At 37.8% G+C, this 23,116-nt stretch overlaps 1 protein-coding gene across 10 annotated transcripts in view; it reads left to right on the top strand.

The window, feature by feature from the left end:
- Nucleotides 1–23,116, top strand: part of gab1 (GRB2-associated binding protein 1) — a 219,579-nt gene that overhangs the window by 120,924 nt on the left and 75,539 nt on the right. For all 10 annotated transcript variants that reach the window (XM_060851704.1, XM_060851711.1, XM_060851709.1 and 7 more), the window contains one exon: nt 22,503–22,797. In XM_060851704.1, coding sequence (XP_060707687.1) covers nt 22,503–22,797 — 295 coding nt within the window. The remainder of the gene's footprint in view (nt 1–22,502; nt 22,798–23,116) is intronic.

The following is a 23,116-nucleotide window of genomic DNA, read 5'->3' as shown; positions in this document are numbered from 1 at the left end:
TCCGTGACCACCTGGTCAGGTCCACTTCCCTACCCTCTCCTCCTGGCACCTTCCCCTGCCACCGCAGGAATTGCAAAACCTGCACCCACACCTCCCCCCTTACCTCCATCCAAGGCCCCAAAGGAGCCTTCCACATCCATCGAAGTTTCACCTCCACATCCACCAATGTCATTTATTGTATCCGTTGCTCCCGATGTGGTCTCCTCTACGTTGGGGAGACTGGATGCCTTCTCATATTGTGTGTTAAGGAACATCTCTGGGACACCTGCACTAATCAACCCCACTGCCTCGTGGCCCAACATTTCAACTCACCCTCCCCCTCCCGCTCTGCCGAGGACATGCAGGTTCTGGGCCGCCTCCACTGCTGCTCCCTCACCACCCGGTGCCTGGAGGAAGAATGCCAGAACTGTTGAATGTGGATTTCACCAGTTTCCTCATTTCTCCTCCCCCACCTTATCCCAGTTCCAATCTCCAGCTCAACACATTCCTCATGACTTGTCATACCTGCCAAACTTCCTTCCCACCTATCCACTCATCCTTTTCTCTGACCTATCATCTTCATCCCCTCCTCCATCTACCTATTGTACTCTTTGCTACCTTCTCCCCATCCTCACCCCTCTCTCTTTTCTCTCTCCTACCTGGAGGCTCCCTGCCTCTATTCCTGATGAAGGGCTTTTGCCCGAAACATCAATTTTCCTGCTCCTCTGATGCTGCCTGACCTGCTGTGCTTTTCCAGCACCACTCTAATCTAGACTCTGATTTCTAGCATCTACAGTCCTCTCTTTTTGCCGAACTGAGATTGGTGTCTGCTTCCTATGTCAATTGAATGGGACAAATTCAAACTGGGCAAACAATTCAATATCTATCTTTTTGTTATATTTTCTTAGTATATCATTTGAAATTAGATTAATCACTGTCCTTTTTTTAAAATATACGTGTTGCCAATAAATTTTTCCTATCTCTGTAATATTAACTTTTAAATCTTGTGTTTTATTGACAGAAACTTTTAGTAACTCTTGGAAGAGATGGGTATAGAGTTGCTTGTCGTAGAGCAAACGTAGAATGTATGTAGGTACCTAATGTGTATGAATTTACAAGAAGAGCTACCTTTTTAAGATTTTATGGAAAATTATTATTGATGCTCTGCCTGGCTCAAGATGGTTTTAACTTGAAATAATTAGATCCCTAAGATGGTTTGATTAATTGGTATTTTTGCATGATCTACCATTTCTGCCACCTCCCAGTATTATGTCTCCCTCTCAAACATATCTTCCCCTCCCTTCCCTTTTCAGCATTCTGAGAGACCATTCTGTTCACAAAAGCCTGGTTCACTTCTCAATCATTCCTTTAAACCCAGCCCCCTTCCCACATTGCCTTCACAGGCAAATGCAGGGTATGTACTACCTGCCTTTTTTACCACCTTTTTCTATTCACCAACCAACACACCTAAAAACATTTTCTAAATGAAGCACCAATTCATGTGCACTTCTTTTGATTTAGCAAACTGTATTCACTGTTTATAGTCACCAACTCTACATTTGGGCTGACCAAACTCTGATTCGGTGACTGGTTTGCAGATCACACTTGTTCAGTCAGCAAGTGTAATTTTCAGCTTCCGGTGGTCTGACATGTTAATTCTTCGTGTGGCTGTCAAGTTGGGCATGTCTGAATTCAGCTTACTGTACTTTTCCACTGGAGTTCAACATAAGCTTGTGGAACAGCAGCACCCCCTCTCTTTCCCCCTCTCCTGGCACCCCCACCTCTGAAGTCAGTTGGATGTGTTTGTCAAAGAACAATAATGGTTTCACAAGGAGCCCTTTGTGGTCACCAAGCAAATTCTGTATGTAAGAATTATTTCTCCTTCCTCCTGTTTGTCATGGTCTAAAGCTGTTTGTGTTTTTGAAGAAATTGTTCAAATGGATCACTTGAGTGCACGTACCAGGTTTGTAATCCACACCTTGCTGAAGTACTGTGGGGTTCATTTAGGGAAGAGGAAAATTGACCTGACCATCTTCAGTTAGCGATTCATCTGCAAAATCTGGGGTCCTCATGATTTTCCATCATATGTGTACGCAAAGCATACAGTGTCTTATCACTTTGTGTGATCGGCTTAGAATCTGTAAATGAGAAATCAAGGGTAATTAACCTTGAAAACATACTGGTATTAGATTGCCTTGCTAAACATATACTCTTTTTTTTCATCATTCATTTTGTGATATGCTGCATCATCTGAATTAGAATTTACGTCTGATGGCTTTATAAATCCTATAAGACTTGCTGAATCTGGTCTGAAACTGAAACTGAAGTGAATGCCCATCTTTCCGCATGAAGTAAATTCAAGCGCTTGAGAAAAGTGGAACTAATTGTAGACCCTTCCCAAGCTGAGTGCTAATCACTCATTACTGATGGAAGTCTTGTATTTTTCTCAGACCAATGGATATGTATTGTAGCCCCCAACCATTTGCAGTGATTTCTTCATGAAATCTGATCTAGACCAGGACGGATGTTAGTTTACAGCTTGGTTGTCCAGATAGGATCCTGTGTAGTATTTCTCTTATTATTGTGTTATATTTTATATGCTGTATTCTGAAAGGGACTTTATGATGCTGTGTTCATTACTACAATGTTTGTTTTCTCACCAATCTCTAAATGCTTCATGGCATATTTCCTCTGTTTCTCTCTGTCCCTTGAAACTTAGCTTGTGTCCAAGTCTGGTTCCTATCCAGTTTTCCATTAACTTGTCCATTGTTGCTTTTTTTTATTGTAAAGTATTGCAGTGACTAAATCTTTTTATCATTTCTATCGAGTACACATTGTTTTCTTCCTTATCCCATATCTTGAAGTCAGTTACTACAACTTCATTAAAGTCTGTTACGAATGGAAGACTCTCTGAGTCATGATGTTGTCTTTTTTTTTAACAGTTATCACTGATCTCTCCTATAAGTTTCTAATATATTCATTGTCCCTTACTCCTGCAACATTTTAGTGGGATTTTTTAAAGTATGAGATGATGGCTAGGCATACTGCTGATGTTATTTAAGATAATTAGCCTTTTTTTCCTTTAATCAGAATATTAAACGGGTGTTACTGATATCAGGAGGTAGGAATTTAGAGAAGTTAAGCCGTGTTGAAGGAATGCAATAATGTTCAGGCTGTGTAAACTAAAAATCTACTGACTTTGCAGAAACAGTTACATTGTTGTATTTCCTGTCCAGTTTAATTTGAGACTTTTTTTTAATCAAGGGCCTTGCTCAGTAGCAAGGATATGCCATATCTCTCTGCCTGTGCTGATAATGTGATTAACCCAGTTATGTTACAGGTATCACCAGTCTCTCTTTTCCGTGGTTGCAGAGTGTTGTCATTCATCTCCAAACACAAAGCACAAAGAACTTGCAAGTTTCTTAGTTCAGTCCTTTTAATGTTAAAAGAATCAAGGTATCATTTTAACCAACCTGCTCCACAAAGTTGCTATGCTGTTCCTATAGCCTGCTGCCATGAGGCCACTCCAAGGAGATGCTGGACTTAAAACTAAGTGGAAGACTGCTCTGCAAGTTTTAGTCCTTGTCATGTAGTCTTACATAGCATGTAAATGCCAGTTTATGACTATCATCTGAAAAATGATGTGATCTTAAAGTCAGTTATTGTGAAATATCTGATTTTCCCTTAGCATCATAGAATTTCTGGATCTGAAATTCTATAATATCTTTTCATCTGTGTATTGAATTCGAATGCCTTGTACTGTATGAAATGATTCCCAGTTGGAAATATTAGGATATATTTTGTAGTTGGTGGTTGACTGACATGAATAATGTGAAGAAGGTAAATGGGAGTGAGGAATAAGGTTGGTGATAACTGTATTTTTCTAACATAAAAAGTGTTAACATATTTCATTTAAAGTTTTAAACTTAAACTTTTGATGTTACTTTGTTTTAAAATGTAGTAATTTAGGAACATAGAATATTTAAACTTAACAGGGTAAAGTTTTTTGCCATTTCATTGCCCTAACTGGAAAGGTAGAATAAACATAACTAAAACTTTAATGTTAGTTGTGGCAAAATCTGTTTCTCAACGTTGTTTCATTGAATGATGCACTTCTTAGGATCACAACTACAACGTTAAATGGGGAATTGCTGCATATTACATGTGTGGCATAGTGAAAGGAACCATCTAATTTTTTTTTGGTTTAGGATTTTGTTACAAAGTGGTAAATATACTTTTTGTTGCTTGTTGCATTTTTGTTGTTGTTGTTGCTGTTTAATCAGAAAACAATAGCTGGTCTCAATTAGCTGATAGTCATCTAAGACAATTGACATTGAAGCAGAAATCAGTTCAGTCCATCAAATCTGCTCCACCGTCCGGTGAATTCATGGCGGATAATTTGTATATAGATGCATGGCAACACTGTCCAATCTTATTGTAATTGAGGTGAAAATGTTTATTTGGAACAGTGAAGTGTACTTGGTATTCCTGAACTATATAAGATCATGATTAATGGAAGCTCTTCATCAGTTTCCATTTGAGTGTGGGGTGATCTGAAACTCTATTTCAAAAGGAATATTTTGTCTTCGTACACCCTGATCATAGAAAATTAAGAAATGATTGCTCTTTCCTTATGCCCTCGTCCTTATTTGCATTTTGACAAACATGAATTTTAAAGTTAGAATGCTCTGGATTTTAAAGTTCTCAAACAAGTCTCTTTTTTTTTCTGTTGAAGACAGCAATTCTTGCTCTGATGTGACATTTGAGTGCTTGGAATTTTTGTAAGCATGTACCGTTGCTTGCTGAAACCAAGATAGAAAGGACCAATAACTCTCAACTTTAAAATAATATGACAGCCAAACTTTTCTTTCTTTACACCTGACATCTGTATTTGCATCTCCAAGTAGCAAGATATTCTGTCAATCGAGACCAAGTTAGACATAAACTGCAACTGGATGACCATCAACTCTGTGAAAGACTATCTTTGGTTTGCCTGAAACTTGCTGGTCTTCAAGTGTGAGGAGTTTCTTTTGTTCAAGGGTTGCAGCCCAGTGCATTTAAGAGGGTAAAAAGTGAGGTCTGCAGATGCTGGAGATCACAGTTGAAAATGTTTGCTGGTTAAAGCACAGCAGGTTAGGCAGCATCCAAGGAATAGGAAATTCGACGTTTCGGGCATAAGCCCTTCATCAGGAAGGCCTGATGAAGGGCTTATGCCCGAAACGTCGAATTTCCTATTCCTTGGATGCTGCCTAACCTGCTGTGCTTTAACCAGCAACACATTTTCAACAGTGCATTTAAGAATCAGGACTATGTGCATTAATGCTGAGGTATCCATTGCAAAATTGCAATGAGGAAAGGCTGCTGTGTAGGTTAAATCAGCCATCCCACACTGAAGGGCTGATAACTATATGCCTTATAACAAATATGTTATAAATCAAATGTGTTGACAATGTATTGAAGCATCTCAAAGTAGAATATAGTGTATAAAGGGAAATGTTATATCTACTGCATTTCTAAAGTGTTTCACCCTCTGGCTATATGTCAAAGGTGGAATGTATTTTGTAAAAGTAATAACAATTACAACTGTATAGAGTGGAACATGGGACAAGTTGAATGTTCAAGTCAATTTTTTTTGTAATTTTTGAAACCTTTTATGAATAAATATATTTTTAGGAAAATAAATCAAAATTCAGATACTGAGGATGGCAGGACTGTTTGATCAAAGACAGCAAAATCATGAATATGCAATGAAAGAAAATCTTGTCACTATTTAAATATTGATGCATCATAAAGTATTTGCTCTTCATTATCAAGGTGTGAACAGCTGCTTCAAGTGTCTGAAATAATCTGTTAAAAGTGCATTCATAATTGCTTCTGATACTGGCAAATACATAGCACCATTTGGTCAAAATAGGCAACTAATTACACATTCATATTGTAGTGGAGATTCTGTGCTACTATTTTGATTCAATTTTGTATTTAATTACTTCTATACATTGAAATCATTGGTCATCTGCAGGGGGTAAAAAACCTTGACCTAAATATAGCATAGATGCACTGTTTTGATGGCTGTGCTCCATGTATTATAGATACAGCACAAGCATTAGGCATATTCTGCTCTTTGGTTTTACACTTCTGACATCTACTTTTTTTTAAACTTAGGACAACTTCAGTTAAGAAATTGGGAAGCAGTATAACAATGTCAGAATGAACTTCAGTATGTTATGGAAACCCCTGTTTAGCTCAAATCATTTTACCTAATGCATCAAGTTTGCTTTTACAAGTGTCACAACAGTGAGGCATGGTCCTCCCCTAAGAAATACATTTCTACTTCATTCTTTACAGCCACAAATTTTTTTTTTAAATTACTGGTTATTGAAGAATTTGGGATGGTTATGTACAGTTAGCCCTCAATTAACATTGAACCAATTAGCTTTATTTTGCTTTTATCTTCATTAAATTACTGGCGCTTGAGATTCATGTTAACTTCATTTCCTCTCTGTAGCTCTCCGATGTGTGCCTCGCCCCATACCTGACCCTCTAACTTGTGTTCTGTCCTTGACCTGATCCAGTGCCAGGATTCTGATTGTGAGTGGCACCATTGAGAGGCAGGATCAGCTTCAGTAGTTATAATCCACTAAGTCCTTCGTTAAATCTGTAGCGCACTTTCTTAACATTGAAGAGTTTTCAAGCAGAGGAAATGCTGAAGGAGGGAGTTCAAGAAAATGGCAGTGAATTGGCTGAAAGGTTAATCTCTGATAATAGAACAGGAAATACGTGAGTTGGTATTGGAGAAGACAGGGCACACTTTGCTGGGGAAAGGGTGACAGCAATGTGAGCCATGCCATTTGACAATGGTTTTAAAAAAATGTTTGCAATGTAGGGTTGTGAAATGTGAGCAGCAGGTACTGTAAGTAGATGTTATATTTCTTTTACATTTATTTTAAAGGTTACTTGATTTAGCAACATAACATATACAGAATGAAATGCTTTAGTATTGTTTTTTTCATCAGGCAAGTCCTACAGAACCCTACCCTGGTTTTAACATCGATTCTGGTTGAAAGCTAAGATTCATTTGATGCTGTTTAATTTACAGTAGTGATTTTCAGGAACAGAAGCAGAATTTTGCTACCTGAATCATTATTTTTATCTGCACAAGAAATCTGTTCCCCTCAAATTAGCAATCCGAATTGTATTGTCAAGACTCAGCAATGTATATGGTATCATTTGTTTTGAAGTATAATTTTTTTTTTGAAAAGGTTGAAATGGTGTTGTATGCTTCACATTTACCCTGTGGATGTTCTGTTAAGTTGTCTGTTGAGCATTATTGTGTACTATTCGTTACTTAGTACTGTTTCTATGGAAAGGCTCATGCAATTCCATTCTCTTACTCAAAAAAAGAAAATCCAAGTAATTTCACCCTTGTCTAAACAGAGAGTCTGAAGCTTAGACCCGTATATTTGGCACGAAAGGGACTTGCAACATTCTTTGACATTCAGAAACATTAAATCAATATTTGCTACACGGAAACAAAACTTCTCAATTTTAGTGGATGGCTTTGATTCAATTTTGTTTGAAGAGTTTAAAAGCTTTTAATTTTCATTGGAACAGATTTTTCAGTTGTTCTGTTAAAACCCAACTGCAGACTTAAATTGATTTTGCAATAAATGTTTAGTTAATTTTCACCTTTCTCCTTAGACAGAATGAGCAGCAATTACAATTTGTGCCTGCCTTATTCGATATTTAGAAATTGTTTTCTTTTTAGAAAGTACAAAATGTGGGGATTGAGAAAAGTAATTTTAAAAACTCAATGTATTGTTGTTCCTTCTGAGCATTATAATAAAATGCATCTATTTAAAAATGACGCAATACCACCACAGCTCTTTGTTCAATTACCTCCTTTAATTATTCAGAACTCTCCAAGCTTCAGAACACTTCACATGCTTTGAAGTCAAGTGCCTGTTCGATGGACAAATATAGCAGCCATTTCATGAAAGACAAGTTCCCATTGTTATGGACTAGGCCTGACCATTCAAAACATTCTGAAGCAGGCAGCTCACACCATAACTTTGCAGTTTATTTCGGTAAGTGTACAATGAAAATTACCCTGAGCAAGTTAGCAAGGTTGATGATCAGGTTAAAAACAGACAAAAAAATTATGCACAAGATTACACAATGAAACACAAAGCACAGGATAACAAACCCCTACAGAACTCCGTCTATCCAAACTAGACTTGATTATGGTGATCTGAATGTACACAACAGCCCCAATAAGCAAACTCCATTTAAAAACCAGTATAAATGGAACATGTGCTTACAGCTTGAAGTTAAAAGGAAAGAGAAGAGAGTTTCCACACAGCTGTTGAACTCCCAACCAGTTCTAGCCTGAACTAAACTGCTCAGCTAGAGAGCTGACCACCCCCCTTTTCATTATACAGATTACTTCTAAAACATGGCCACTTTGGCCTGAAGTCTCATCTGTTTACATATAAACAAAAGGCACCTCAATACCCTTTAATGGCTATACCAAACCAGACTGATCAGAGCCCAGCCTGGCTTATTACCTCTCTGGAAAACAATCAAGGACAGGATATCCTTCAGCCAAGGAGCACCTTTAGAAAAAAAAGGACTAGCTTTCTGACACCATAAATGATGATGACTATTAAATGTATTTGAGCTTTGTTGATTTGAGGAAAGGAATGTTTGCCAGCAATTGGAGGTAATTAGCAGTTGTTTAGATTTATTTATACATTCACAGGATATTGGCATTCCTGGCAAGGCTGCCCTTTTTTGCTCATCTTTAATTGCTTTTGAGAAGGTGGTGGTGAGCTGCCTCCTTGAACCACCGTAGTCCATGTGGTATACTTAAGGAGTTCCAGGAGCTTGACGCAGTGTCACTGAAGGAATGGCAGTATATTTCTAAGTCAGGATGTTGTGAGATGTGGAAGGGAACTTGGCAGATGGTAGTGTTCCAAAGTATCTGCTGCCCGTCTAGGTGATCGAATTTGTGTATTTAGAAGATACTGTCTAAAGAGCCTTGGTGAGTTGTAGCAGTCCATCTTGTAGATGGTACACACTGCTGCCATTGTGGTGGAGAGAATGAATGTTGAACATGATGGATGAAGTGTCAGTCACATTGTCTTTTTTTCTCTTGAATAGTGTTGAGCTGCTTCAGTGTTGTTGGAGCAGTGCCCATTTAGACAAACAGGGAAGTATTCCACCATACTCCTGACTTGCATCTTGTAGAAAGGAGGAGACAATGGTTGAGTGGCATCATCAATGGACCGTTGACCCAGATAATGTTCTGGCGACCTGGGTTTGAATGCTGACACAGCAGATGGTGGAATTTGAATTCAGTAAATATCTAAAATTGAGTCTGATGATGACCATGAATCCATTGCTGTTTGTTGAAAAAATCCATCTGGTTCACTAATGTCCTTTAGAGAAGGAAACTTCCATTTTTACCTGGTCTGGCCTATGTGAAACTGCAGACCCACAGTAATGTGGTCGACTCTTAATTTTCCTCTTGGACAATAAATGCTGGCCCAGCCAGCAATGCCCTCATCCCATGAATAAGTAAAGGAGAAAGGTAGTGGGAAGACAGGTGAGTTGCCCATTGCAGAATTCCCAGCCTCTAAACTGCTCTTGCAGCCACCTTACACTTTGCTCCTAATTTGTATGTATCTTTGTAAGCCATTCAGACCCTCAGTTCTTCTCCGCCTTCAACAAAAGCATGGTTTGTTTCAAATTCCAGATTCCCATCTACCATCAATGACCGTTCATTCATTCCTATGCCAGATAACTTCTTCTGCTTTTAAAAACTCTTGACCACCATTTGAAGCAGAATTCCGAGGTGTCCGAACTAATGATGGGAACAAACGTTATCCTTATCTGTCCTAAAAGGGCCACCCCTAATTTTAAAACTGTGCCCCAGAATTCTGGACTGAACCACAAGAGGAAATATCCCTTCCACATCTGCCCTGCCAAGACTGTTCAGGACCTTGTATACTTGAACTAAGTCACTGCTATTCAGGAATTGAATTAAGTCACCCCTCAAAAACAACTCCAGTGTGTACAACCTTTCCTTGTAAGATAATCTGCACATTCCAAGTTTGAATATAGTAAACCTCCTTTCTGTATCCTCTAATGCATTTACATCTTATCTTAATAACGAATCCAAAGCAGTATTCGAGAAGTGATCTCTCCAATACCCTGTGTAACTAAAGTGTAATATATGCACTTTCATGTTCACTTCCTCTCATCATAAAGGATGGCATTCTACACATCTTAATTACTTACTGTACTTGTATATCAAAGTTTTCTGGCATGTTAGAACACCTTGATCTGTCTGCAGCTTGGAATTCTGCGTTCATTCTTCATCTGGGTAATTATGTTTTTGTTCATTTTGCCAGGAGAAATGAACAACTTCCCATTTTCCCCACGTTAGGCTCCATCTGCCAGAGTTTGGCCCACTTGCTCGATGTCCCTATATGTCTGCTACCTCTTTATGTTCTCTTTACACTATAGTCTCCTACTTTTGTGCCATTTGTGAATGTAACTATCATGCAATAGCATTTCTCATCTAAATTTTTAAAACTTCTCTTATTTAACCAGTTATTACGCACTTCTGGAGTAGATGGGACTTGAACCTGGGCCTTATGGTATGATTGCTACCATGGTGTCACAAGAGGGCCAATATCTTTCATCTAAGTCCTTGATATGATTTGTAAAAAGCTGAGGTTCCACCACAGCTGAGGTTTCTTGACAGAGGGAAAAAACAAATTTATGCAAGCCAGCTAATCTTTTATTCATGTTAATGTTATCCTCTCAGTAATCCTATTACATAACAAAATATAACCTGCTTTTTTGTTTGGTCCAGAACATACTATAGGAAACTATCTCAAAAGCATTCTATAATTTCCACGTCTAGGCTACCAATGTCAGTTGATTTTTTAAGTTTGTATAGTTTGGAATTGCCAATATTTATTGCCATCGTTTTATTGCAACTTTGTCCCAGCTGTTTCTTTTGCAAGTGCTGCTTTATAGTTGACATTACCTTCTGCCATTTCGTAGTGTCTAAGATTAGGCAAGGACAGTAATTGGCAGAGTTACATTTGTCCTGTTTATTGTGTACAGGACAAACCTGAGCAGTCTTCTGCAATGTTAGGTAGCTACCACTGTATTAACTGTACTAGAACAGCTTTGCTAGGATTGCAGCAAAGTCTGGAGTACAAATCTTTGGTACTATTGCTGGAATGCCGTTTGAACCTTGGGCCTAGACAGTAACCAGTGGCTTCTGCCATTTAATAATATCAATGCCCCAGTGTTGGTTCTTTCAAATTATAGTGCCTTGTGATCTAATCAGTTTTCACTAATTATCTACATTGTTGATCAGCTTTTGTTTTTTATGATCCAGTTCTTCACCTTAACTGTTCTGACTAGCTATTTGAATATGAAGCAGTGCTCTGAAAGCTTGTACTTACAAATAAACCTGTTGGACTATAACCTGGTATCATGTGACTTTTAACTTTAACTGTCCAAGGTATTGCTAATTTACAGTGCAAGGTATTTCTGGTATTATGTCAAGTTGCACAGTTGCAAAAAATAAATGTACATTTTAAACATTGAAAATTTCAATATTGGATTAAGTTGAAATTTGCGTTTTGCTTAACACAAGTATAATTTGTAGCAAGGAAATTTGTTATTAATGTTGCACTTGCCATTTATTTGTAATGATATTTTATGTTACAAGTTAGAGTCATGGAGGTGTGCAGCATGGAAACAGGCCCTTCAGTTCAAATCATCCATGCCAACCAAAATTCCTAAATTAATCTAGTCCCATTTGCCTGCACTTAGCCCATGCCCCCCTAATCCCTTCCTATTCATGTACTCATCCAGAGGCCTTTTTAAATGTTGCCATTGTACCAGGCTGCACCACCACCCTTTGTGAAAACGTTGCCCCTTAAGTCCCTTTTATATCTTTCCTCTGTCACCCTAAAGCCATGTCCTCTAGTTCTGCACTCCCTCGCCCCAGGGAAAAGACCTTGTCTATTTACACTCTCCATGCCCCTTGTGATTCTTATAATCCTGTATACGGTCACCCCTCAACCTCCAATGCTCCAGGGAAAACAACCCCAGCCTATTCAGCCTGTTTCTATAGCTCAAATCCTCCAACCCTGGCAATATCTTCATAACTCTCTTTTTTGAACTCTTCCAAGTTTCACAACATCCTATACGAGGGAGACCAGTTGTTAAAAGTGTGAGCTGTTATCATCACAGTGAGGGAACCAGACAGCTGGGACCTGTGTAAATAACTGATGTGATGTGGTTTCTTATATGTTGGCCCACTAACATGCCACAGAGACTCTGATTCTTTTTGAGTGAGATTTCTAGAAGTTTATTAGTATACATAATTTAGTTGCTAATATGACATTACAGACTTGCATATAGTCTGATATTAGCTGAAAATGTGTTGCTGGAAAAGCGCAGCAGGTCAAGCAGCATCCAAGGAACAGGAGAATCGACGTTTCGGGCATAAGCCCGAAGAAGGGCTTATGCCCGAAACATCAATTCTCCTGTTCCTTGAATGCTGCCTGACCTGCTGCGCTTTTCCAGCAACACATTTTCAGCTCTGATCTCCAGCATCTGCAGTCCTCACTTTCTCCTGTAGTCTGATACTATACTTATTCATACCGATGCCACATTATGTACGTGGTTGATCGGTTGTCTAACTAACCTAAATAAACTCCTAATTGACTGGTTGATTCATTGACCAACTAACTTTGACAGATTGAAGTGGAGGCCTTCAATATCAATGCTGTTTGTTGTGATTGTTTTGATATCATCTTGCTGAGCTGAAGATGATGCCTTTCTGAGATCTGTACAATAATACAACAGTTACTCACTGCTTATCACTACAAACTATTTGAAGGGTTAAGACTAAAGAACATGAGAAAGAAGTGCAAATTGGAATGGATGAATTTGATGACTAATCAGTTACAGAAAGAGTAAAAGAAAGATTCAATTAAGTGTGAAAGGAAAAGAGACAAAATTTAAAGAAAATCTTTCCAATTATAAAATGTCCAGTGACAATCTATTCCTGAAGGAATTGGATTACATATGTAGTCATTCATTTTCAATCAGTGGTTAATTGTCAATAATTAACACTGAACATTTTAATTGCAAAAAATTACTGCTTATAAAAACAGAAGTACAGAGAAATACACATGATCTTAAATGGCTCCAAGACATCTTGTATCATCAATTCACCTAGCTTCTGTGCTGAATTTAGTTTGTGTACAGGGCAATATGTTCCATTCAATGCACTCTAATAATGAGTCAGACATAAAAAACGCTGTTTATAAGAAGCAAACAGCAAAAATACATCTCAAAGCAACATTTGAACTTTTACCCATCTACTGTAACTTAAATTGCTGCACACACAATGCAGTAATACAATTAGCTTTGTCATTATTTTGACAGGTAATTATGGGCCAATATTTATACCAGCTCCAACATATGAAATCACAAATGTTGACATTTGTAGGTCATTCAGTCTAGAGCAATTCAAACCAACCTCACTACCCTATTCCATAGCTTGTTCTGGGGCCAGATGTACAGCAGTGACTTTTTTTTAAACCAGCATTGACGCTTTAGAGAATATGCCTCAGTTAATGGGTATCAGTGGTACCATATTATGCAGTTACAGTACTTTTGTATCTTTTATCAATCACCATACTACTGTACAAAATTTTATTTGCACTCATTCTTCCAATCTATACCTGCTTCTGGTGAGGAGCACTGCACAACCCTGTAAAGTAAGGAAGATAAATCTGAAGCCTGTTATGATCTACCATAGAAATGATTTGCAGTAATCAAAATCATTCTATTCAGAATCTCCTACTTAATTAGGCACTATCTGCTTCAGAGTTCAAAATTTAGAGTTTCTGAATGTTTAGTTGTTTTTGTCCTTCCTTGTTGGCTGGAGGTGGTGGTCCAGTTAAATATCAATATGCATAATTTTGTTGATAAATATTTTGTTTTCCTAGCAGTGAATCAGTAACCATTTTTATTGTTGCAACATTTTGTACTATTTCCTTGACACTTGGAAAATAACATGCTCCAAGGTTAGACAGAAATGACCCTCTTTTTTTTATTTTCGTTGTTCTTTACATTCCTGATGTAAGTGCCCATGTAATTGTTTTATGGCCAGAACGAGACAATTATCAGCTTTGGGGATGCCTTCACTGGACTTCAGTTATTGGTTTCAATGGTGTATGTTAGAGATTTGAGCAAATGTTGCGGTGTAAAGCAATTACAAATATAATGCAGAACTCATAACTTTGTGAATGCTGCTCATCTATTATCTGCAAGTTTTGGTTGAGTGCAACTTGGGTTCCAGTCCCACCAAAATATGTTGGCCCCTGATATAATGGTTTCTTGGTTTCTTTGTAGAACTCTCCTGTTTGGTTATGTTTTTGAGTTCAGAATTATTTTCTTCTATTTGTCATGTCGTAATATAGAATCACATTGTTTCTGAAAATTATTCAAAGATCAATAAATCAGAATCTAATATTTCAGTGATGTTCAATAAATCTTTATATAGCAGAGAAGTACTGTTGTTGAAACCAATGGGTACTGAAAGCAACCCACTTAAATTGGTTTAGTCATGTATTATATTTTTTCTTCTGTTTTATAGGTTCTTCCTCCATTTGATGTCCTAACCTAATAATATTAATGTAGCATACCAACAGCAATTTTTTTTTCCATATAGTCCCTTTTATAATATAGAAAACATTCTGAGAAATTTAGAAGTTCTTGAAATAACATTGACCAAATCAAAGTAAATTTTAAAAGTTTTGACCAAGAATTCAAAGAACTATTTTGTGCAGGAGCAGACAATGCAAAGTTTTACAAAGCAAATTCCAGAAATTGGGGCTTTGGCAGCTGAAGGCAAGGATGACAATAAGGTGAAGAATGGAAAAGATGTGGAAGAAACTTGGTTCCTGCTCTTAGAGACTGTGATGAGTTACACAGTGGGCCCACCTGAAAATACCACAAGGTATAAGGTGGGGTAGTCACTTGCGAGAGGTCAAAAGATAATTTACTGACTCACATTTAGAATTAAATACTGAGATCTGTATAAATTACTATTAGTGTGAAAAACGCTTCTGTAAAATTTAGCATAAAAATATATTATGTTCTTTAAATCATAATGTTATAGCCTGACTGGAACGTGTAGTTACAATTTTGATTTTATCTTTTGAGGTGTTATAATTATAATCCAGTTGAGGTGGCATTTTAGTCGATATAGTGGCAATATCTTTCTGCATAAAGTAGAACTTCCTTTCAGGGGGCTTCTGATGATAATTGCAGCAAGACAAAAATATCTTTACTTTCTTAATAGGAAGAAGTGTGTGGATTCATTATTCAGTAGCTGAATGGGTTAATTGGATAGTGGACTAGGTTGTGTCAAACTACAAAATGTCATGCGAGGAATACAAAAAGAGCAATTCAAGTTTACTTTCATTTTGTCTTTGACCCAATTAGTAATACCGCAGGTGTTTCCCTTAAGTCATTTGACCACTATTCATTGTATTTGTATGTGGTATTTTCATTTATGAGAATCGGAAGTGTTAAATTCAAGATTTGCTACAATTTGAAGATTAAGACAGTTAAAGACATTATGAAACTGTGATTATTTTTGGTGCGTTACATTTGTTAGTCGAATGTTAACTAATGGCCTAATGAGACTTATTACGAAACCAGATGATGTGACTAACTCCAGCTTTGACCAGAAAAGGAGTAAAAGGCACAACTGTAATATTTAGTTACATGACTTGACAGTACTTGTTTCTGCACAGCATGTACTTGTGTTTTAACCTTTTATTATAATTGTATTGGTGAAGTAGTGCAGTGAAATGCAGTGATTTTGGATTGTTATGCTGAATGTCCTTGCTTGCTTTTTACTGGTTATCGGAAAGTGGTTTGTGAAAAAGGTGGATTTCAACACCATAGAAACACAAATAACATTGTATGTAAAAGGAAGTTGTCACTCTAGCCAGCTGAACCAATTGGATGAGCATGTCTGGCTAACAGGTGACAGTGAGCCAATCCAATAACTCGCAGTTCAAAAAATGCAAGTCACTGCAAAGACCGAGCAGCATGCAATATCAGCAAATAACAAGTTTATTTACTGTCTGGCCAATTTTATAGCAGAATTACAAACTGGTGTAAGATAAGGAATGAAAAGCTTCTTCGAAAAACTTGTACAGCTAAATGAAATAAACTTTCGGGTCTTTTACTTGTATTACATGCAAGGCAATTAAAATAGTGTAATTGTCGACCTATTTGTGATTGGCAGGTTCTGTTGGCCAACACATTGATGGTTGGTTGTTCCAGTACATAAACACTTACCATGACACTTGACTGCATTTTTACACAGAGAGTATGTTAAACCTACAATTTTATAGCTTGTTGATGTAGTCCATTTTGATTTGAAATTATTATTAGTGGTTTGGTTTAGGGTGGTGAAATTAATGTTGTTTTGATATTCTTAAGACTATCACTTTCAACCAATTTAATGTGATGTTTCTGTTGATAACAATTGCCAAATGTGCAGATACATGAAATGTTTAATGTCAAACTGGTTATTCTGCATTCTAACAAAATATTGTCAGGTACAGCACCAATAACTTAAGTACTCATTTTAGTCTGAGCTGCAATTGAACAAATCAATTGATCTGAACTTTGACTACCCAAATGACTTGACTTCTGCTAAATACTCTCTACCCCATTTGTAAGGAAGATATTTGGGTTTGCTAGCACTTGCAGAAAATTTAAATAAAAAACTCTAATATTAACCTTTCAGTTATTTACATATGTGGTCCTGCCTTTGTAGCACTGTGCTGCAAAAGCTCTGCAGACTATAATGTGGAATGGCAGTAAATGTTTTTAGAGTGAAGGTTTGCTGTGTAGGAAGGAACTTCAATGCAATGGAAAGGAAATATAGTATATACAGTTTTAGAATAAAAGATAATTCCAAAGGAATGTGTAAACAGAGCAAGTACTGTATTCTTTTTGTAAAAATACTGTACTACGTGTGTTGTTCAACAATCAAAGAATGTGACATACTATTGAGATGCATTATGGGATATACAATCTAGAACCTTCATGTAATTATAACTACAGCCTTAGAATGTTTCTGACCATTTTATGATGACCCATGCAGATCTAAGAGCAGGTTCAAAGTTATTCTCATGGTCCAGCGAAAGATCGATACAAAATTTGTTTGTGAATTTGCTACTTTCTGCCTTGCAGCAAATTAATTTAAAGGCTGGTATTTTAACTGGTTCTGCAGGGAGCTTAGCTAATTGTCTACATGTGTGTGCATTAAGGTGTGTTGTTGCTCAACCTACAGTCGGTGGACTGATGAAATTGATCCGACGTAACGACAGCATTGGCACCTGCTCCATCTCATCAGATTCAGAAACATGTGAAATGCACCAGTTTCTCTGGGGAGAAGTGAAAAGGCAGGATTGGTACTTTTTACATGAAGACAGTGGTAGAAATGATGGCAAAGCGCGATGAGAGGTCTCCAAAATTGTTGGTCACACCAGAAGAGTGCCTGCAGCTCCTTGATACTCTTGATTAATTCAGTCACCACTTCAGCCCACTGACTGCCCAGTGAGAGGTGTCTCTGCAATGTTACCAGACTCTTGATGCAGCACGGAGCCTGTTTGACACTGGGGAAAATTTACAGCACGAGGGCAAAGTGACCCTTGACTTATGTGAAAGTGAGGACTCCAAATGCTGAACATCAGAGTGAAAGAGTAGGGTGCTGGAAATGCACAGCCGGTCTGATTTCGCTATGTGTCTTCATCAGGGACGATGGTTCTAATTTCCACCCTTCAATAATCACCCAGGGTTGGCACAGCATCAGGGAACATAGCAATGTGGATTCAGGGCTCGGAAAATTCATCCCAAGTTTTTTTTTCTAACCATTCATACATCTGCTTTTCACCACAGCAGTCAGTACAGAGCCATGTGATTTATAAGTTTTAGGATTGATTTGTATTTCACAAGATTATTGTTTAAAATTTAGCATTATTTGAAATACCTGTTAAAATTTGACTTTCACAATATTGATTCCTTCCCTGAGTCCCATTTTCCTGTTTTCTCCCTTTTTCTTGGTTCCATTTGAAAACCCTAGCCTTCCTGGGATGTGGATCCATAGACACTGACAGTGCTAGTGCCTTATCCAATGTCCTCACTTGCACTTCCAGTCGGACTTTCACCTCAAGCAATCGGGAATGGGAATCCTGACTAATTTTTAACCCTACTCTAGCTCAGAAGTGCTGAGATGAATTGTAACAGCCCATCACTGCTCCAGTTAAGGACAGCAGTAGATGGATCACTTGGCACAAACCAGGGAACAAGCTTGGAACTTTGGTAAACTCGAATAGTTAATTTTATGTATGACATTTAACTATATTATGAAAAGTTTAATCCAAGTATTTATCTTGGTAGCCAACAATTTTGGTAAATATTAGCCACTCTCTAAGCATGACTAATAAGGAATACAAATATGGCATCTTTACATCTATAATTATTAAATAAAAAGCTAGTTAATAAACATTTTTCAACATGTGATCATTGTATTCACAGTCGCATGGCATATGTAAGTGTACTTGGAACATTTTTCTGTATTTGTTAGTAAAATGAAAAGCTGCACGTGAATCTGCTTTATTTGTTGCAAGAGCTTTCTCTGCCTGAATTGCTGCATGGTGGTGCTATGTTGAGTATATATTTATGAAGTACATTTACTTACTTTTTGAACACCCCTAAGGCAGTTTCTGCCAAATTAGGGCATGTGACAAAGCGTTTTAGCCATTTGCAAATAGGTGACAGTTTCTATTCGGCAATCCTTAATGAAATGCAGCTACTTTAATTATGGACGACCTTTGGTGTATGTTGCAGAGTGCCCGGTGGAATGCTTAATACTAAATAGCTCCGTGTCTTCAACTTGGAAAGGCCTTGGCGCTTCATAACTAAAACTATGCTCACTGCTCACTGTTACAGCATTGTGCATTCAAGGCTGCAGTATTGAAAGATGCTACACTCCAACTTCCCCAAAGAATCAAACTGGAAAAAGTCATTTAAAACCTAACTTCACCAAGACACTAACAAACTGGTCTGTAACTTGTGGAGTTTTGAGCTGGAATTCATTTTTAGCCTCTCAATATAAACATTATCTTTGTTTTCTTTTAAAGCACTGCTGGAATCCTAAAACTACTAAAACTTGCTGTTTCACAAAAGTAGTGCTGTGACAAAATCTGGCACCTGCTACAACATGTAATTATGCCCCACATTGAACACCTACACTTGAATATTGTCCAACAAATTGCTGGATAACAATTAAGAGTAGGAGTATTCACACATTTCCCTCTTGCCCCAAAAAATTATAGTTTCCTGTTGCCAAAATTTGGCACCCACTTGCTATAGTGGGAACTCTCACTTGGGATATTCTGTTCTGTGTGGCTGAATAATATGCTTGGTTTTCTTGCACCCACCTGTTCTTTTAGGGGTGAAAATAATCATTTGTGTTTTGCAAATTCTTCTTTTCTGTTTGAAGGCAAATTTGACTCAGCATTACTACCTCCATCATTGGTAAGACAAGGAGGCATGTCCCAAACCCAGGCAAGCCAAAACGGGAACAAGCTGACCTTGTGCTGCTATCACAAATCTGATCCACACAGGCTGTCCAGTTCAGCCACTTGCAAAAGAACAAATTCATCTTCAAGTCATTATTTATTCTTCCTAATGACTAAAATTTAGCAATGGTGAGGTATTGTACTTGTGATACTATTTGTTTGAAATTGTTTCAAATAATTTCAAGAAACAGGCTATTTACAGTTCCAATTGTTAATATGAGATCTCTGCTCTTAATAACTAACTTTACTAGTTATTGGTGTTGTAACCGTGGCAGCAGCTCATCAAACAAAATGGGCCGAGGTCATTGTATAATAAACCATGTTGTTACTTATAAGTAATATCCTTTCAAGGATGCAGTGGTGTGTTGTTGTAAAATAGCATGGAAACTATTGCCTCCCCAGCCTCAGACAAATCGATTCCTTTTATGACAGATTAGTTGTTATGCTGAGGACCGTGGACCAAGGAGGCCCCTGGCCCCACTTCAAGTCAGAAGGTTCAGAGTTCAAGGCAAACTTCATAAACTGAATGGAAAATTACAGCTAAATCTCAGTGTAGTACTGGAGCAGGTCACTTAGCAATTAGGGGTCAAATCTCCCAATTTGGGGAGAGTCCTTCAACTTGAGTTGCTATCACTGATATTGTGTTCTGATTGTTATTTTTAACCAGTCTGGATTGATCAGTGAATCCAATGAAGATAGTGGGATCAGATTGCCTGAAACAGAGACTTGGGTTGAACGTAATAAAAAGGAAAAACAAAACTCGCCTAACTAGGATACTTAGGGGGGAAAAAAGACTTTAAATTACAGAAATAGTAATTTCCTTGCTATGGAATCTTAGTTTAAAAGTTGTAAATTCAGGAGCTACTATATTTGAGAAGAAATGTAGTTGATCCTGTTGTAAGGAACACTCCTAATTGTTGAATTCAAATCTGAAAAAGATTGGAAAATGCAATAACTGTCCAGTTAGCAGGTTTTATCTAGAGAACTTATGATCTAAATGCATTAGCTGTGAGGTCACCAGTCTGTGGAAGATGTGTTTAGGATAATATGTTTTTGTATGGAGAGATGCATGTTATTTTGTTAAACAAAAAACTTTTTCCTAACTAATGCATGTTGTCTTGTATCAATTTAAATGCTGTGGTTGAGGAAATTAATGCTTTAATGTGTGCTGTGGCTTTAATTTTAATAGAGAGTTGCTTACTGTTAGGCTACTGATGAATTATTCAAATTTTATTTCCGTGTGTCTAAATACCTAGTCTATCAACATAAATACAGTGGATGTTGTTACCATGTGACTGCACTAATAAAATAAGTTAGTAACAACATTGAGTGGTACATGGGGAAAAAAAAATTGATCCCGGTAGGAATCATGCCTAATTTTCTGTCTCTGACTATAGATATTTATTGTTCCAACCCCCTTCGTGCTTTACAAGAGTTTAGGTAAAAGGGACTAGAATGTTAGCCAAAGGGTCCAAGCTGAGAAAAACGGGAAGAAATTCCATTTTAAATCTTAAAGTCATTACCGTTGCTAAGAGTGAATGAATAGCTTTTGCAGATGTCATTATTGCAGCTGCTTTGTAAGATCTAGGCACACCATGATTCCATACACACTATAAGAGGTAATACATTTATCCACATAGCAATTGGTATATGTGTGTTATGTGAAAATGTCTTTTTGGGGGGGGGGGGGACCGCTGTTCTGTTTAGAAGGGAGCAAGCATTGCCTGGGGAGCAAGGGATGGCGAAGAATACGACTGACCGAGGATGTGAAATGTTGCTGGGATGGGACAGTGAATATTGTCATGGGAGAGGGGTCGAGATATGGTAGGTATGGCAGGATGAGAGCTGGCTATTGTTGTATGGGGTGTGGTGACCATTGCTGGGAAAAAGTTGAACAATCTTGTTGCAGCCATCTTCTCTTTCGAACTCCTCTCTCAGCCTCATTATCCCTACACAGATCTTTGTGCCACTTTGTTCCTTCCTGCACCCATCATGCAGCTCCTTCTCTGTCCACAACCTCCTTGTATACTCCTTCACTGTCCCCTTTCCCAAGGACACAGCCATCTTGTAACCACCTCTCTCCATACACCCCTTTGCTGTATCCTTTTTGTTTTGGCCCTTCTTGTTAAGTCTGTGTTTAGCTATAAACAATATAATGGGCAGCTTTCACTGAAATTCTGGTGGACGGGTAAATTTTATAGCCTGGTGAATAACTGGTTAGTCTTTGGCAAAAGTGTGAATATGAATCCTAGAACCTTTTAGAAGAATTTATTAACATTTGGCTGATAGGACAAATTGATTTTTTCCTTTAGAACTTTACGTTCAGAATGTTGTGGGTTGTCTCAGCTGCTGTGGTGACATTTGTCACAACTGTCAAAATGTAAACAAATTATTCCGAGCAGGATGTGTTGGATCTAGATTGGCCTGAAACCACCTCCAATGAGATGGAATCACCTGATAAAAAGATTTATTTTTTGCACTTTGCTGAGGCTGGTTGATGTTTTGTAGCTACAAAGAGCTACGTAATTGTAACGTTGAACTATTAGAGCATGACTAAGGTATATTCTAATAGGACTTCTTCCCCTGCACTCTTACTGTGGGCATGTTGGGGTGGGATAAAAATTCTACATTGAGTAATTCGACGACCCTAGAAACATTTACCGATGTAATGTCTGTAATCGTGTCTCCTCCTTTCCACTCTCCCTTTTAACATTTAAACACAGGTTGGTTTCATCAAAGTACTACACAGTAAATTTGAGAATTTTAATGGCTTTGACACTTCAATAATATATTTTTCTTGGTTTGTTTCAGGCATGGAAGAAGCGTTGGTTTGTGCTTCGAAGCGGCCGTCTGACTGGCGATCCCGATGTGTTGGAATACTACAAAAATGATCATGCAAAGAAACCAATCCGTGTCATTGACTTGAATCTTTGTGAACAAGTGGATGCTGGGCTAACCTTTAATAAGAAGGATCTTGAGAACAGTTATATTTTTGATATCCGAACAATTGACCGTGTCTTCTACCTGGTAGCAGACACTGAAGAAGAAATGAATAAGTGGGTTCGCTGCATCTGTGATATCTGTGGGTTCAATCCTACTGATGAGGGTAAGTGCTTTATCTTTGTCTATTTCCAGCAAGCATTGGTTTTGACAGCATACGTTCACCTTATTTCACATAGTTTGCCTCTTAACTAAAATGAAGGTATTCTGAAAATTCCATGACCATGTGACCTTGTGTCCTATTGCAACTTTGGCACAGTAGTTGAATTTGAGTTTGAAGACCATGGCATTCAAGGCCCGCTAATGATTTGTGCACAAAATGAAGGAGAACACTGCATTGCAAAATTTAAGGAGGATCCTTCACTATTGGAGATGATATCTGTCAGGTGAGAATTGTACCCCCCTCAGTCCACTCAGCTCCTGCA

The sequence above is a fragment of the Hemiscyllium ocellatum genome, chromosome 36 (assembly GCF_020745735.1).
Source record: "Hemiscyllium ocellatum isolate sHemOce1 chromosome 36, sHemOce1.pat.X.cur, whole genome shotgun sequence".
NCBI lineage: Eukaryota > Metazoa > Chordata > Chondrichthyes > Orectolobiformes > Hemiscylliidae > Hemiscyllium > Hemiscyllium ocellatum.
This window is presented reverse-complemented; position numbering and strand designations above follow the sequence as displayed.